This window comes from Dermochelys coriacea, chromosome 9 (assembly GCF_009764565.3).
Source record: "Dermochelys coriacea isolate rDerCor1 chromosome 9, rDerCor1.pri.v4, whole genome shotgun sequence".
In the NCBI taxonomy this organism is placed as follows: domain Eukaryota; kingdom Metazoa; phylum Chordata; order Testudines; family Dermochelyidae; genus Dermochelys; species Dermochelys coriacea.
Genome location: NC_050076.1, coordinates 98,479,078 through 98,494,312, shown reverse-complemented (window position 1 = coordinate 98,494,312; position 15,235 = coordinate 98,479,078). Strand labels below are relative to the sequence as shown.

Below are 15,235 nucleotides of genomic sequence, written 5' to 3'. Positions count from 1 at the left end.
ACCTAAAGCTCTGCTTTCCCCCTTTGAAATGGATTCCACCTGAGCCAGAGTTTGCCAAGCTTCAAATCACATTGCAAGTTTCTATTCAGCACTTCATCAAGCATTAACTTGTGTTTGCTTCCAATTCTTTTATTTCTGTCTTCAGTCAGGCTCAGGGGATGATGTAGGATCATAGGGCAGGTTCATCTGTGAGTTAGCACTGAGTTCTGCAAGCTGTTCAAAATTATTGCTCAGGGTTCTGGGACTTTTCTTATAGGTACACTAAAATCATTAAATGAGACACACACTACTAGTAACTCTCAGCAAAGAAATATCAGTCTTAGCTTGCTTCTCAGTTTGACTAGGAATGCAAATTTGTGAAGTAATTAACTAATGTGCTAGAAATCAACAATTTGCATAGAATAATTTCAGGTCTTCTGAGTTATAGCTGCAAAAATCTCCATCTCAAGAACAAGTTTTTGGAAGTATATAATCAACATGGCTGCAAATGGAGCAAGGTCCCAGTCCCTCAGTTTAGTTTATATTGAAATTATTTAATACAGAGAAGGCTTAAGTATAATTTAAAGCCAAGATATTCAAAACTGGATACATAAAATGAGGCTCCTAAGTCCATATTTAAGTGCACAAATCCATTTAAATAGTTGGCCTGAGTTTCAAAAGTGCTGAGAACCCAGTAAAGCTACTGCATGCTCAGCATATTTGACAATCAGGTCTCTGATTTCGGTTACTTACACATGAATTTAGTAGTAGCCTAATGTTAAGCACCCAGGTTTGAAAATCTTAGTTTATTTCTGTACAAATGAGATAACAGATTCAGCATTCTACATTGGATAATCTTCCTACACTAAATTTGAATCCACTGAATGGATCTGATTGCATTCTGAGGAATAACCAGAGTCATAAAATGGTTTGGGTCAGAAAGGACTTGAAGAGGGTCTAGTTCCTGCAGCATTAATTAATTATTCCTAAATTTAATTATTCCTAAACCATCCCTCGTAGATATGTACTAAGTGCACTCTTAAATAACTATCTACAAATTCCATTGGTGCCTTCTCCCATTGCCTGACTGTTCTTTTTAGGCACTAGGCCAAAATCTGTTCAGATTTACATCCCACTAAAATCAGTACATTTAACCTAATTTTCCCCACCAAATTCTATTCTAGGCCTTCTAAAACATGGAAGGAGGGTAGGATTTAACACCATCACACATAGTATGTATCCAGTCTTTGCTTGTCCATCACAACCAAAAGTCATTGCCTTCTAGAGAAAGGTGATAGGGAACAGTAAACTGTGCTAAGTGGTAGAGTTTAACACAGCATTCTTGCTCCTCTGATTGCATTGCACAGACAGCATGTTGCTAATGTAACCCATAGTCTTGAATACCAGAGCTTTCCCTACAATTGAACAACTAGAAGTCCTCCAAAAAAGCAATTGTTAAAAACCACAAATCTCTCGAAGAAAGAACTTCTCATGAAATACATATCATACATAACTGCACTGAACTACTTCACGGGAAAGCATTAGCATTGTTAGCTACTGTATATTTCAAAATGAATCCTGTGCATTAAATTCAAGAGATTGCACAATTATTTAAGCAAATAAAAGTGCATCTATAAGACACAAATGCTTACCTACAGACACTGAAAATTGCTTATTGATGTACAAATGATCTACAACTCTGTGTCTTAGTTCCTCACCTGTAGAAAGTTGATGATAATACACCCTTTGCCTCAACATCTCTCTTGCTTGCCTACTTAGATTGTAAACTATCTGACTGCTCTTCGTACTATGCTGTCTGGTACTACATGTTTGCATAGCACCTTGCACAACGCGACCCCAATCTCAATTCTGATCATGAGACAATACACAAATAATGAATAACAGCAACAAAAAGGATGGCAGATATTGCAGAAACTAGGATACTCAAATTCATGAAACGATGTATGCCAATTATACATTAGCTAACACAAATGTATATTTTAGAAAGTGACTTAAATGTAAACAAACACTTGCATTAGGCATAGGTGCTGTCCAGCCGAATAAATGACAGATTCAAAAGCTGCCCATCTTGCTGCAGTACCTTTTTCTCCTGGCCCTCTGTCAAACAACCACATCGCTCGGCAATAATAATCAATTAACAGGAATGACTGCCATTTTTAATGAAGGGGAATTCACTGTTCAAAATGATGCCAATCCAGAATTTAAGATGAACACAAATGAGAAAGCTTTGTTGCTATTGCAACAATCCATTAGAAGTTTGAAGAATCTTCTCCATTAGAAGAATCCACTACCAAATCCAACACCCTCGGCACTAACAACGGAGACCTCTGCTGCTTAAGCTAAAGGAGCAACTCCATCAGCTGATAGCAACGGTAGTCTCTTATCCTTTTGTGGACCACCACAACCTGGCCCAATGTTGATACTATTGTGTAAACTCTCCTTTTTTTAAAAAAAAAAACGACAATTGATTCTTTACAGTGTCCCAAAAGATAAAACTCAAACAGAAACTTTTCATGAACTGATATCAGATAAACTGCATTTGAACCTCACCCTAAGGGGTGAGGAAATGAAACTCTTTAAAACTTGTTTGCATAACCCGTTTCATACAACTAAATTTGATGATAGCTGATATTAATATCATCAGTTGTGAATATGCAAGGAAATATACAAAGCAAATTCATGTACACACATTCATGTGTAATAATATGACCCATTTTAGTGTATTTTCATAGGAACAGGCTGCTTCCATTTAAATCATAGACTCTGCATCCCCGAAATGGACTAGCAATATGGTTCACTCATTAATGTACTAGAACAAAATATGATTTTCATCATGATACTTGGTTGTCATGACAAAGCTTTAGAACTCCACAAATGTTGCATTTGAACTAGTAAATGCTGCTTTTGTTATGTGGTTTCGGAAACGTCCACCTCTTATTTTTGTAAGCAGTTTGCCTAACTCTGCTAGCCGCATGTTTTAATACGGGAAGAGCCTGTAATTGCTTTCAGTATTGTTTTGCCTTCTGCCACCAACAGTACGTTACATGCAAGTAAATGAGTGTTTTCTTTGCAGTGTTGTTGTAGTCGTATTGATCCCATGATATCAGAGATACAAGGTGGGTGAGGTCATATCTTTTATAGGACCAACTTCGTTAGTGAGAGAGACAAGCTTTCGAGCTCACACAGAGCTCTTCTTCAGGTCTGGGAAGGGTACTCAGAGTGACACAAACCTTCCTTTTTCCTACAACTGCAGAGCTATTAAATGCCCACTTCAACTTGAATGGGCTCTTACAATATGGTAACTCCTTATGCTAAATCATCTGTTCCATCTTGTATTTAGCTGTGCCAACAAGTGTTAAGTGACTGGAACATTGTACAGGAACCTTTCCCAGTGGAAATTTCCACGTGTGCACAAAAGATGACGCACCTACTTCTCCTCTGTCGCTCACATATCATTCTTTAAATGTCCTTTTTAACAGAGATGTGCGATGTATTAATGCATGATGGTTGGGAGAATCAGATCAGATGCGTTTGCCAGAGTGCAGCGCCACCCTGATCTTCATCAGGGGAGCGGATTTATTTTAGTCACTTTGGTTTTGGACTTGCAGTTCCCTCCCTTTCAGAATATTACCTCACTTTCTTCTATTCATCGAGCTTCATCGGTCTCCCAAATGCTTGGTAAATTTTCTAATTTATTAAGACACGTGGAGACATTATATTCTAAATTAATGGTTGTTGACGATTTCTGTCCAAATCTCCTTCCTTGTGTAAATAATTTTTGCTATAGCAAATAGCCAATGGGACTACTTCCTTAGGTAAGGATTACTTCGTGAGTGAGCTTTGCAGGATCCAGCCCTTAAACTCAAATATTATGGGGTGGGATATACACAAGAAAGGGTTAGATTCGATTACTATCCTCAGCGATGTTTGGCACACCACTTGAGTTACACATTTGAAGGCAAAATCTCTTCCGTTGGAAATTTGTCTGTTTCACTTACTGGAATTTCTTTGGTTCTGTCCTTTTTCTGATCATTCACTTATTTACTTTGAGCTTCATGTGCCTTCTGTTAGTGTCAATATGGCTCGGATGGCAGCAGATGCTCCTCTAGGACACGAGGGTAGTCTTGGTTTGGGCATACTGGTTTGAATGAATAAGAACTGATGTGAACCTTTGCCCCAAACTTGAACTGAACCAGAACTAAAACCTTTAAAATCTTTCTAGCAAGTCAACAGAATGAACATTTAAGAAAAAGTGTTTTTAATTTTGATTTGCCTCTGTATTTACTGACTCCATCTGGGACAAGAAATACAAGTGCTGAAATATGGTAGGCTTTTTCAACCTCATCTGAGACTGTAAGTACTGGAAAGCTTAAAAGAAGCCTGAGGTTTGTTGTTGTTTTGAGATTGCTAGCCCAATTTGGAAGACTCATTAGATAGCTCAGATATGGTGTGGGTAAACTTTACCTACTTTAGGGAGCTGATGCAAATCAAACTCACCACACTTTTGAAGTTCACCCATCACTACTTTCCATAGTACCTGGGCTCACACTGACTGGTGACAGCAATTCTAGTGAAGTTTTGCACAATTAGAAGTGCCAACCATCTTTGCTTTAGGAGTGAAGTCATAGGGCCTGAATTGGCTCACACTTTGGTATTAATCAGGAATATCTCCACTGGAGTCAATGGAGTTACACCAAAGTCAGTGAGAGGAGAACCAGCCTTCTAAAGCACAGCTGGTTTATTGCTATTCATCTGCAACTCTATTGCTCCCTGATTTTTAGATTAACAGACCTGTACTCCACCAATTATTGTCTGGTTTGCCCAGTTGCCCACTGGATTGAGACGAGGCAGAAGAACTGTATAGCTCAACTTTCACTGCCACTTTAGATAAAATTGCAGAAATGGGAAGGCAGGGGACTCTCGAGGAAAGCATCAGTGTCACACTGTAGCCTCCACAGAGCATACAAAATTAAAAGTCCCATATGTTTACTTAGGTAAACCATCTGTTCTGCTAGAAAAACAAGCGATTATGTTAGTATTATAGCCACAGGTATAGCAAACTCACTGACCTGTTCTAAATTTTGGATTCTTGCATTAATCCTAAATTGATTAGTGAAAGTGCAAAAGAAAAAGTGTGTGTCTTAGTAAAATTTTTACTGGAAAAACTGATCTTTTCCCTTGGTCTGATCCTTTCTCCTTCTAATGATTTTTTTCTCTACTCTGCTCCAAATGTGCGTCTCTCTCTCTCTTATTTATTTACTTTAAAGAATTTAGTTACTGAATCAAAGTTGCAAGTTGTTTTAAATATACCACCCAATAATCTCTTTCTGGTGGATTCTTTTCCAAATTTTGCTCCAGTAACACAGTATTGAGCCAATCTTACTTTCTACAACTTATGAACGTTCCCTTGATTTCTGTGAACAGATGTCACTTTTAGAGGATGGTATTCACACATTCTGTGACTGAAGCAGCTGTAAGGTGCTTGACTTCAGCAGGACCCACTCTGTAGCCAAGAGTTTTTTTTTGGCTACACAGCCATTTTCTCATCATGCCCAGTAACACTGGCTTCTAGTCAAAGAGCCTGATCTTCCAAGGCTCTCAGGATGTGCATCTCTCAGTGGCTGCAGTATGAGAGAGGGTGCTCAGCTGCACCTCACTAGATTTGAGAGCTGGCTCAGGAAAGCAGTGAAGCTCCAGGAGTTTCAGCTTACAGAGATTCCTCATGATTCTTCCAGTGGAGAGCAGAGTCTACCCTCCCTCCCCCTCCTCTACATGGAAATGACAGGGCATCTGTCTCCCCACATCTACAGACTCCTTGAATCCACCAGAGGCAAGTAGCTGGTGAGTAGAAGCCTCCCACCTCTCTCCCCTCCAGCCTCCCCCACCTCCTAGCACCCATTCATAGCACCCGTCAGTAAGGAGGCATGCTACTGGGGAATGCTCCACTCCTCTCCAGGCAGTAACCCCACACCAGGGAGCATCCTACCTCATGGGGGGGGGGACTACACAATTTATGGCAAGCTCTGGGCCAGATGGCCCATTCCTCCTGAGCAATGCAGCAATAAGGTGTGTGAAGGGGGAGAGGACAAAGGCAACTTTAAAGCACTTTTGTGCTTTCCACATGTGTGGCCCGGCCCCTGGCATAAGTTAGGGCAGACTTGGGGCTCTGAGCATCTTGAGCTGCTGGAAAGCATTTGTCTGTCTGGGCTGGTTTTGTTCCAGCTTAGGAGCCTCCTTATGTTGGGCTAATTCCCCAGTGGCCATTTCCACTTCCATTATGGCTCCCTTTCACCACTGGACTGACACGAGGGGGGTGGGCCTGTGCACCTGGCTGCAAAGTGGCGCACATCTGTCCCTGTGGTAAGAATCTAGTCAAGTGCAAGTCCTGCACCAGACAATTAATTCCAAAGAAACTCAATTGTGGTTAGCACTGGAAAGCTGATTGGTGAGCTGCGCTGCCAGGCCGTTTGAATCTATAGCAGCAGTAATAACAGGAAGGAAGTCGCACATTTCTCTAGCTAAGAATTAGGTATTATGAAAAGGAAAATTCACTGCTGCAGTCTCGAAGATGCTATCTTTCAGGAGAAGTTACGGTGTCACAGCCTATTCTGTACTTGAGGATTATTGGTGGAACATGATTTATATTGACATGCAAATTTAACGAGACAAAGGTTTTGATTGTTTTTCCTATCTCTAGGTTCAGACTATTTCCCTGAGGTGGAAAAAGAAATTCGTTATGTGCAAATGTGTCTTTTCTCTAGTATACTAAAACCAAATTAAAAAAATCACTCTAAGACTATAATCACATTTAATTTCTGTTGGCCATAATCAACATGAATGCATTAGATCATATTTACTTGTAGTGTAGTTACTGTACCTATGTGTATGATGATCTAAGTAAAATATGTAGGATACAGTAGATAGATGCTATGTACAGGTAAATTATACGTAAAATGGTGCATTATGTATTATTTCAAAATGTTTCTATTAAATGCATTAAAAGAAACCCATGTTAACTCTGCATTAAGGATGTGCTGTTATAGTCAAATAGTCAGGAAATGCTGAAGAAAAACACCTTACAGCAGTGATATTACCTCAAGCACATTGTACATCCTGGTACACTTAACAAAACAAAACAAGAAGAATACTATATTAACCCATCACATGCCAATCATCCTACAGCCATCCGGCAAGGTGCCAAGCCTTCCATTCCCAGGAGACACAATGAGGGTTGAGGGCACTAAATATCTCACAGGAGGTGATAAGGGGCCCATGATGTGCACAGCCTAGGTTGCCTCAAACCCTTTTATGGAAAACACTCACACTTAATGAGCTGCCCACACACGGGCATGATCCCTCCTAGATCTTCATGGCTGGAATTGTTTAAAAGGCAGGATCGTGCACATTGTGAAGCAGCTTGCGCCTCCCTCAGGATTCTGGCGGAGCCCTGCACCAAACCCATGGCTGGCACTGAAAAATGGGCTCCTACAAGCAAGAAACGCTTACTTGGGTTACATATGGAAATGAACGTGTTCACACAGACATTATGATGAAAAGACACGGTTGTTCACAAAACTGCAACATACTTATAGTATTTGTGAAATAAAGACGCTAGCAAACAATAGTCAGATGATATTTAAATTCACAAGCTCCAAGCTCATAACGTACTGCAATCTAACTTAAAACGATGGAGAGGCAGATTGCAGGTTTCTCTTTATTGTCAACAATGCAACACTCTCCCACAAATCACGGGAACATGAAAAAGCCCAGACTAGGATTTTGCCTGACGATTCTGCTACTTGGAATGAGAAGGAAACCTACATTTTACTGTCCTCCCTGAAATGACTTTTAGAACACCGGTGTCATGGCTCACTGAAAAACCTTGGCTGCTGGATTCACTTTGAATTTGGAGTGCTTTGGTAGTGGACGGGGGAATAACGTTTTCAGAGCTCCTGCGCTATGTTGCACTCTTTGAGCTGAGAAAATACACGCCTCTCCTTTTGTGAGCCTCATTCAGCTGCTGCTTTGTGCCACTGGGAACCCACTCAGTTCAGCCCCAGTCACTTTCAGAGGGCAGAGGAACACCCCACAACTCAACTTCTGTCAAATGCATACCTGAAAGGATTTTTTACCCTTTCATTCAAGAAGACAAAAGCATGCAAGAAATCCACAGGGCAAAGAGGTTCGAAGAACTGGTGTTTGGCACATGCTGTAGTCAGCCACAGTAAAATAAATAAATAAATACATAAAAATTAAAATAAAATTAAACAAAGAACTGCTACTGCACAAAGAAGGCTGGGCTTGATTCACCAGGCTGTTTGACCAGAATGACCCTGGTGTAAGGCCACTGAAATCAAAATGATACCAGCAGAAAATTGGCGTAACACAAGGTGAATCAAAACCACTGCTTTGATCTTCCACTGGCACACAGGTATCAGCTCGGAGAGAGGCCATTACAGCTTCAAATGCCTCTTAATGAGGTCCCTCAGAATAAAATCTTAAGGGCATGATCACCCTTGGAGATGTACTCACACAACTGCCATTGACTTCAATGGGAAACTAGAGAGAGAACAGGGGCTTGAAACTGAGCACTTTTTATGGAAAAAATTCTCTCTCCAGTGTGACTTAACAGATGTGGTAGACTAACCAGATGAACAGTGATATCAGAAATGCACCATGTAAAATACTGTGAAAGTTTCCTTTTGTATTTATCATTTTCAGTCTCACTAGCATGCCTACAGCATGTGTGCGTGCTTCTCTCTATATATTTTAACCAACTACCATTCTATTCAGCTGAGTCAATCTCTTGTCCCTGAGGAGCTTTTATAATTACATTAGAGGCGTATTTTTTGTTGTAACTTACAGATGTGACAAAGGATTTTGAAAAGTCTGACACTCAATCATGGATATCTGCTATCTACAGACTTATCATACACGGTAGATTTCGTCATGGTGCAAATCCACCTCAGTCATGATTTCAAATCAGTGGCTCAGAAGGAAACAATTCTCTTGTCTCTATTAGAGATCACAGTCCTAAAACCTCATCAGACTGAAAGCTAGACCCAGTAACTGCTACGCAACAGACCAGAGATGTAGCTAAACAAACCATCAAACCGGAACAAGAAATAAACTTCTCATTAACCCTGACAATAACTGGTTAATGGTAGAAAAATATTTTCTTGAAATGCAAGATATTCAGAGAAAACCAGGTCAGCTTGATTGCCATAGAACTCATCAGTACAGAATACACCACACAGAACTGAAATACAATATGAAGAGAATTTCAGCCAACAGCTGAAAAGAAATCAAAGTTTGAGTCAGTTTTGATACTGGTTAGTGCAAAGTATTGTCCTCGGAGACTCAGGACTCCTGGTTTCTATACCCAAATGTCAGAGTACCCCTGTGTGACTTTGGGAAAGGCACTTTATCTTGCTGGGTCTTACTTTATCCCTTTATAAAACATTTATGATGTTTACCCTACCTCTCAGTGGGGTAAAAATTAATTGGCCTGATCCAACACCCATTGAAGTAAATGGTAGTCTTTCCATTGACTTCCATTTAATGGGCTTTGGATTAGGCCCAATGTTTGTAAAGTAAAAAGTACAAAGGCTTTGTATATTGCAGCTGAAAAGTGCCATGCAGTGCCAAGCATGGTGAATAAATTATTACTAACAATTCTCCACAGAGGGCAGTGCCAGGTATGATGAACTCGTACAGCAAGTTAACAGGCTGTTTGTTTAGTCTATGGACTATTGCTTTCCAAACCAGTCTGTAAACCTGGGCAATACAGTTTAAAGCATATTTCTGCAAGTTGTGAGCACCTGTCTGAGGTTGTTTCAGTCCCAGTAGATCATGACCTAGGCCACCATCTTCTCTTTCAATATTAAATGACCCCATGAATGCTAATGTCATTTCCCTCTAAACATAGTGTATCTATACAGTTACAGGTAACTATAATGAGAAGAAATTAGGGAACAGAAAACATGAACTTCTATTTTCCCCCCAATGTGTTTGCTTTGGGAATTCAACAGTGCTTTGAGGCAGTTTCTCCGCTGGTATAAATCAGAGCAGCTCTCTTGAACTCAGTTGAGCTGTGCCCTTTTTCACCCGCTAAGAACTTTGCCCAAAGTATAGAGTCATTTTCACAGCTTCCCATGTAGTCAGTCTGTCTGTCTCTTGCTGAAGAGAACACTGAAAACAACTGGGGAGTAGAAAACTACTTAAAATGATATGCAGGAACTGCAATTCTGGGCAGCCTTTTTCCAGGTCAAGCAAGGAGACCCCTGACTTCCTCCCATCCACTTTAGGACTATATGGATGGGGACATGATTAAACTCTTTTCTTTTCTTTCAAGAAAAGAAAGTGCCAAGCATTGAAAATAAAAATCAGAAATGAAAGCAGATACATTAAGAACGAGTATGGAAATTCTCAGTGGAAAAGTACAGTAGTGTTAAATGGCTGTTAGACATCTATGACTTTGTATTTTAAAACGTGCATTAATGGCATAATAATACTACCAGCAAGAAGGAGTGGCCCAGTTGGGATTCAAATATAAAAAAATATTGCTTCCAATAATCTAACAGATGGGGTCACTGGTGTAACAACCAGTCGGAGAATACAATACTGACATGAGCTAATTTCACAATGGCATGAGCCATTAGGACCACCGATATGTTTCAAGCCCATCTCTAGTTGTGATGTCCACCCTTAAAGGACTTGTTCAGACTCTCACCATACATTAGACAAGGGGTAAAGTGACATCTCTCAGCAAACATAAAGGAAATGTTTGGTTTACTCACACGCACTAAGCAATAGTTTAAAGTGACCGCCACAGCTGTATTTTCTTACAATGTGGGGGGTGAGGGTGGGGTGGTCACTTTTTTCTTATAAAAGACACAGAGATTTTATTCCATACACTGCTTTGCATTCATTGCAGAAATGTGTAATGCACTAAATCCAAGACATCACCTGCATATTACATTTCAAATTACGTGAATGTTCCCGTTGATACGGATTAGAATCAGGGTCACTGAACTTCAAATCAGAAAAAATATGGAAGTGGTTACTTACGGATGTGTATAGGTATCCTTCACTGTTCATTGCCAAATACAATTTCGTTTGAACCCCTTGAATAGCCACCACTCGTAAGCCCACGGGTATGAGGTTAAACAAAGCTAGGAGAGAAACGGACACAAATAGCAAAGTTAATCTTTTCAAATAATTATCTGAGATAGATGAGCAATGTATAATCATTATAACTATTCATAGTGGCTTGGGTCCTGCAAACACTTAATTCTAATACTTAGCTCTTATCTAGTGCTTGCCATCAGCTGATCTCAAAGCACATTACAAAGGAAATCAGTATCGTTATCCCCACTTTGCAGTGAGGCACTGAGGGGTGACGTGACCTGCTCAAGGTCACTCAGAAGGCCAGAGACAGAGCCTATGAATAGAACTGAAGATTTCCTGAGTGTCAAGACAGTGCTTTATCCACTAGGCCACACAGCTTCCCATTATAGTAGTCATTCCATTAGCTTCAGTAACTGAACTATGTATTGCCCTTAATAGCTCTCCTCACAATGGTAACACTGCCCTTGGTAATAAGTGTTCTACAGGATCAGGCCTAAACATTGTACTTTCAAAATTAAACTGCTTTTAATTCTCTGCTAGCATTTCTCCTCAGAATAATCAATAATATTTTCAATATTTACAGGCAGAGAGGCCTATATTTTAATAATGTTGAAGTTGGTATGTAGATTGGCAAATTAAAGAAATAAGCAGAGCTCAGCCTTGGCTCAAATTTTTGCTATTGTTGTTTGGCAGAGGAATTTTACCGCTGTTTGAACCAAGTATTTTGTATCATCAATTCCCGCTGTAGGATTAAAAAGAAATGGCATAAAGAAGGGTTATGAAAAACAACAGGAGCTGATATCATAATCCATAGAGTCTCCTTTAGACTGTGGCATAAATGCAGGGTTAGAACTATATAATGCCATATTGAATTTTATTTACAATGTTTTTTTACATGGCTATAAAACTCCTATCTGCTCCAGGCTGAATTTTGGTATTTATGATCACTGTCCGAGGGTAATTTAAAACCAAACCACCAATTTGAAATAAATTATTGATTTATTTACCAAGGTATAAGCAAAAAAATATGACCAGTTTTAAATTCTCTTTCAGCCTGACAGCCCCCAAATGGACATGTTTAGTTACAAGAAAATTTGCAGCCTACCAGTGTTTAATACAGACGTAAATTCTGGGACTGTATCAGTAAGACTTGGGGAAAAGAGCAAGTTTTAAAATATCCTTAAAGGAGGGAGTGTCTTAGATTTAAAAAAGTGACGGGAGACCAAAGGCCCAATTCTTTACTGGTGTAAATGGGCAGAGCACCATTGATTTTAAAGGAATGTCTCTCATTTATACCAGTGAGAATCTGGTCCCAAGACTTTTTGGTTCTCTTCCTGCCTTTGTCACGGGCTCTCTGTTTGACCTTGAAACATTAATTTAAGAATTCTATGCCTCGCTTTCCCGATCTATACATTGAGCATAAATACTAGTGCTAGTGGAACTTTTTAGGATGAAAAGATTTTTCACAGAAAAATGGGACTTCTGTCAAAAACACAATTTTTAATGACCAAATTCTTTTTCGACAAAAATATTTGGATTTTCAGAAATTTTTTTCACTTTTTAAGGAACTGAAACCTTTTCGTTTTCAGCAAACACAATGTTTTTAGTTTTAGACCTCCACAAAGCAGCACAAATTTTAACTGGCATTTTAAAAAATTGTTTGCAGGGGAAAAAAATAGAAATAATTTCCTGCATAGCTCCAATAGTCACTTTACAAGAGAGTTGTGAGGATTCCTGACTTGCAGCCAGATTTTCAGAAGACCTCACTCACCACATTAGAGATACCCAATTCTTATTCAAGTAGAGGCAGCATAGTTTAGGCCAGTGATACTCAGACCTCGGTGGTCCTGGAGCCAAATTAGCGATCAACATTACCCAAAAGAGCCAGCATTGTGTGAATTCATTGCTCCATTTACCGTAGTACGATATATTCATATTGAAACAGTATGACAGGAAATACTTCGTTTATATATTTATTTTGCGGTGAGAATTTTATATACCTATATAAAAATAATTCTCACCGCAAATATGACTGACCGAGTATTTGTATTTTATCAACTACAATTGGTTGATAACACAGTAAAAGCATCCTGATTGGTTAATAACTTAGATTGGTTAATAATTAAATCACACAGTGTTTTAATAGCATGTGCTGCAATGAGCTGCAGAAGACCTATTAAAGATCCACTTGTGGCTTGGGATCGTCAGTCTGAGTATTGTTGATTTATGCTTTCAAGTCCCTAAAGCATTTGAAGAACATCTTACGAAGGTGTTTTGTAAGTGCAAACCGCAATATTACTGTATGTTTTGCTGGCAGAGCGTGTCCGCTCAACCATACAGCGGTCAGCTGGTGCTGCTGGGACACAGGAAGTTTAGATGGTCATGGCTGAAACTCAAAGACAAGAGCCGAAGAGCCAGTGGTTCTCCTTCCCCTGTATCTCTCCTCTCCTCTGCTCTGCCAATAAAAATGGGACAAACCCCATTTTGAAACTTGCTCTTCCATTGGCGCTGTTCTTCCTAGTGCCGTCAGCCTGCAGTCTGAGTCGGGATTTTCACCAGGGAGCTGTGTGTACGGTCTCCATGGTAAATGCTGGTAGGAGTCTGTAAATGGATCTGCTAAGGACATTTCTTCTGGTGCAAGACAAACCTGCCTAGGATGAGCTAGTTCCCAGATTTAAAAAGGGAGGGATGGTTTTCAGAGTAAATCATCCTGCTGTGCTTGGCAAAGGGAGAGTGGGCTGAGTGCCATGCTGTGTGTATTTTGCCAGAGGAAGCCTGCCATCGCAGGGCAGGTTTGGGTGCCTCACTCTAAGGCACAGTCTGCTGCTTCACTGAGTCACAGAGCATACATGCCCACCAGAAACTGGCATGCCCTGGCAGCACGCACATTGGCTCTCATGAGGCAAGAGGAGCAACTTGGCCGCCAGGCACCCGTCCTTGGGGTATGCTGTGGGAGCTAGTATGTGTCAGCATGTTATCCTGACTCCCATGTTATACCAAATTTACTCCTGAAATTGGCCTTCCCTTTGGATGAAGACCTTGTAGACTGTACATCTCGTTTACATACCACTGTGAGTAATCAGCATGAATGCATGGAAAAATATGCAAGAGTCTCTTGTATATTTAACACCAATCGATAGAACCATGGAAACTCTCTGTTATTCAAATGTACACTCATGATGCCACAGATACTGGGCCTGAGACATTATTCGCACACGGTAACAAACTACAGTACTCCCTTAGCCTCACAGGCATTATGGAAAAAGCCTCAAAAAGCCAACCCAGAATTAATTCTTTTCCATTACGCTCTGTTATTGTCAGTTTGTGTTAGCTCAAGATAATGCAAAATGTCACTACTAGAATTTCCATGCGAGTTTACACTGTGTGAGGATAGGACATAATACCTGAGAGAACGAAAAACTAGGTAATGCCTAAGGGAGGCAGGATATTTGCTGGGGCCACTGTTCAATATACACTGACACTAAACAATAGCTAGAAGAATTGAGAAGACACTAGACTGCAACCATATGCCTGACTGTGTAAGTTATTGATAATTATAGGCCATCCTAGGCTGAAAAACACAAACATGTCCACTTTCCAAAGAAGATGTTTTCCTTTGTATCTATCTGGCAAGCCGTCAAATCTCTCCCCACACCTAGATTAGGGAACAAATTCTGCCTTGATTTACACCCAAACAACCCCCAATTTCATGAGGCAAAATTAAAGCCGTGAAAATTCCTGTCCCCAGAAATTCTTCCCCAAACTGTGAAGACTCTCACTGGCTAAAGACAAGGCCCTGTGTATTCTACAATCCATCATTTACCATAGAATTGTGCTCTGAAATCTCAGATTTCTTTTAAAATTATATACGTTTCTAGCCTTTATGGCTGTGGATATGATCATGAAAATGTGAACCAAGTGAAAATTGACAGAATATCATTTTCTAACCCTCAGAGAGCCTGAAAGATTAGCCCTAAGAGGTGCAAACTGCCCCGTTCATCGCACTCGGGACACTGTGTATGCTGAGGTTCTGTGGGTGCAGAATTCGCCGTTCTTTGAATCTGAGTACCTGGCATTTTATTTTTGGGCTTCCTGCTCTACTGTG

The 15,235-nt window shown here is 40.1% G+C and overlaps 1 protein-coding gene across 7 annotated transcripts in view; it reads right to left on the bottom strand.

Moving 5' to 3' along the window:
* Window positions 1-15,235, bottom strand: part of FGF13 (fibroblast growth factor 13) — a 374,326-nt gene that overhangs the window by 74,312 nt on the left and 284,779 nt on the right. For all 7 annotated transcript variants that reach the window (XM_038417611.2, XM_038417618.2, XM_038417614.2 and 4 more), the window contains one exon: window positions 11,071-11,174. In XM_038417611.2, the coding sequence (XP_038273539.1) occupies window positions 11,071-11,174 (104 nt within the window). The remainder of the gene's footprint in view (window positions 1-11,070; window positions 11,175-15,235) is intronic.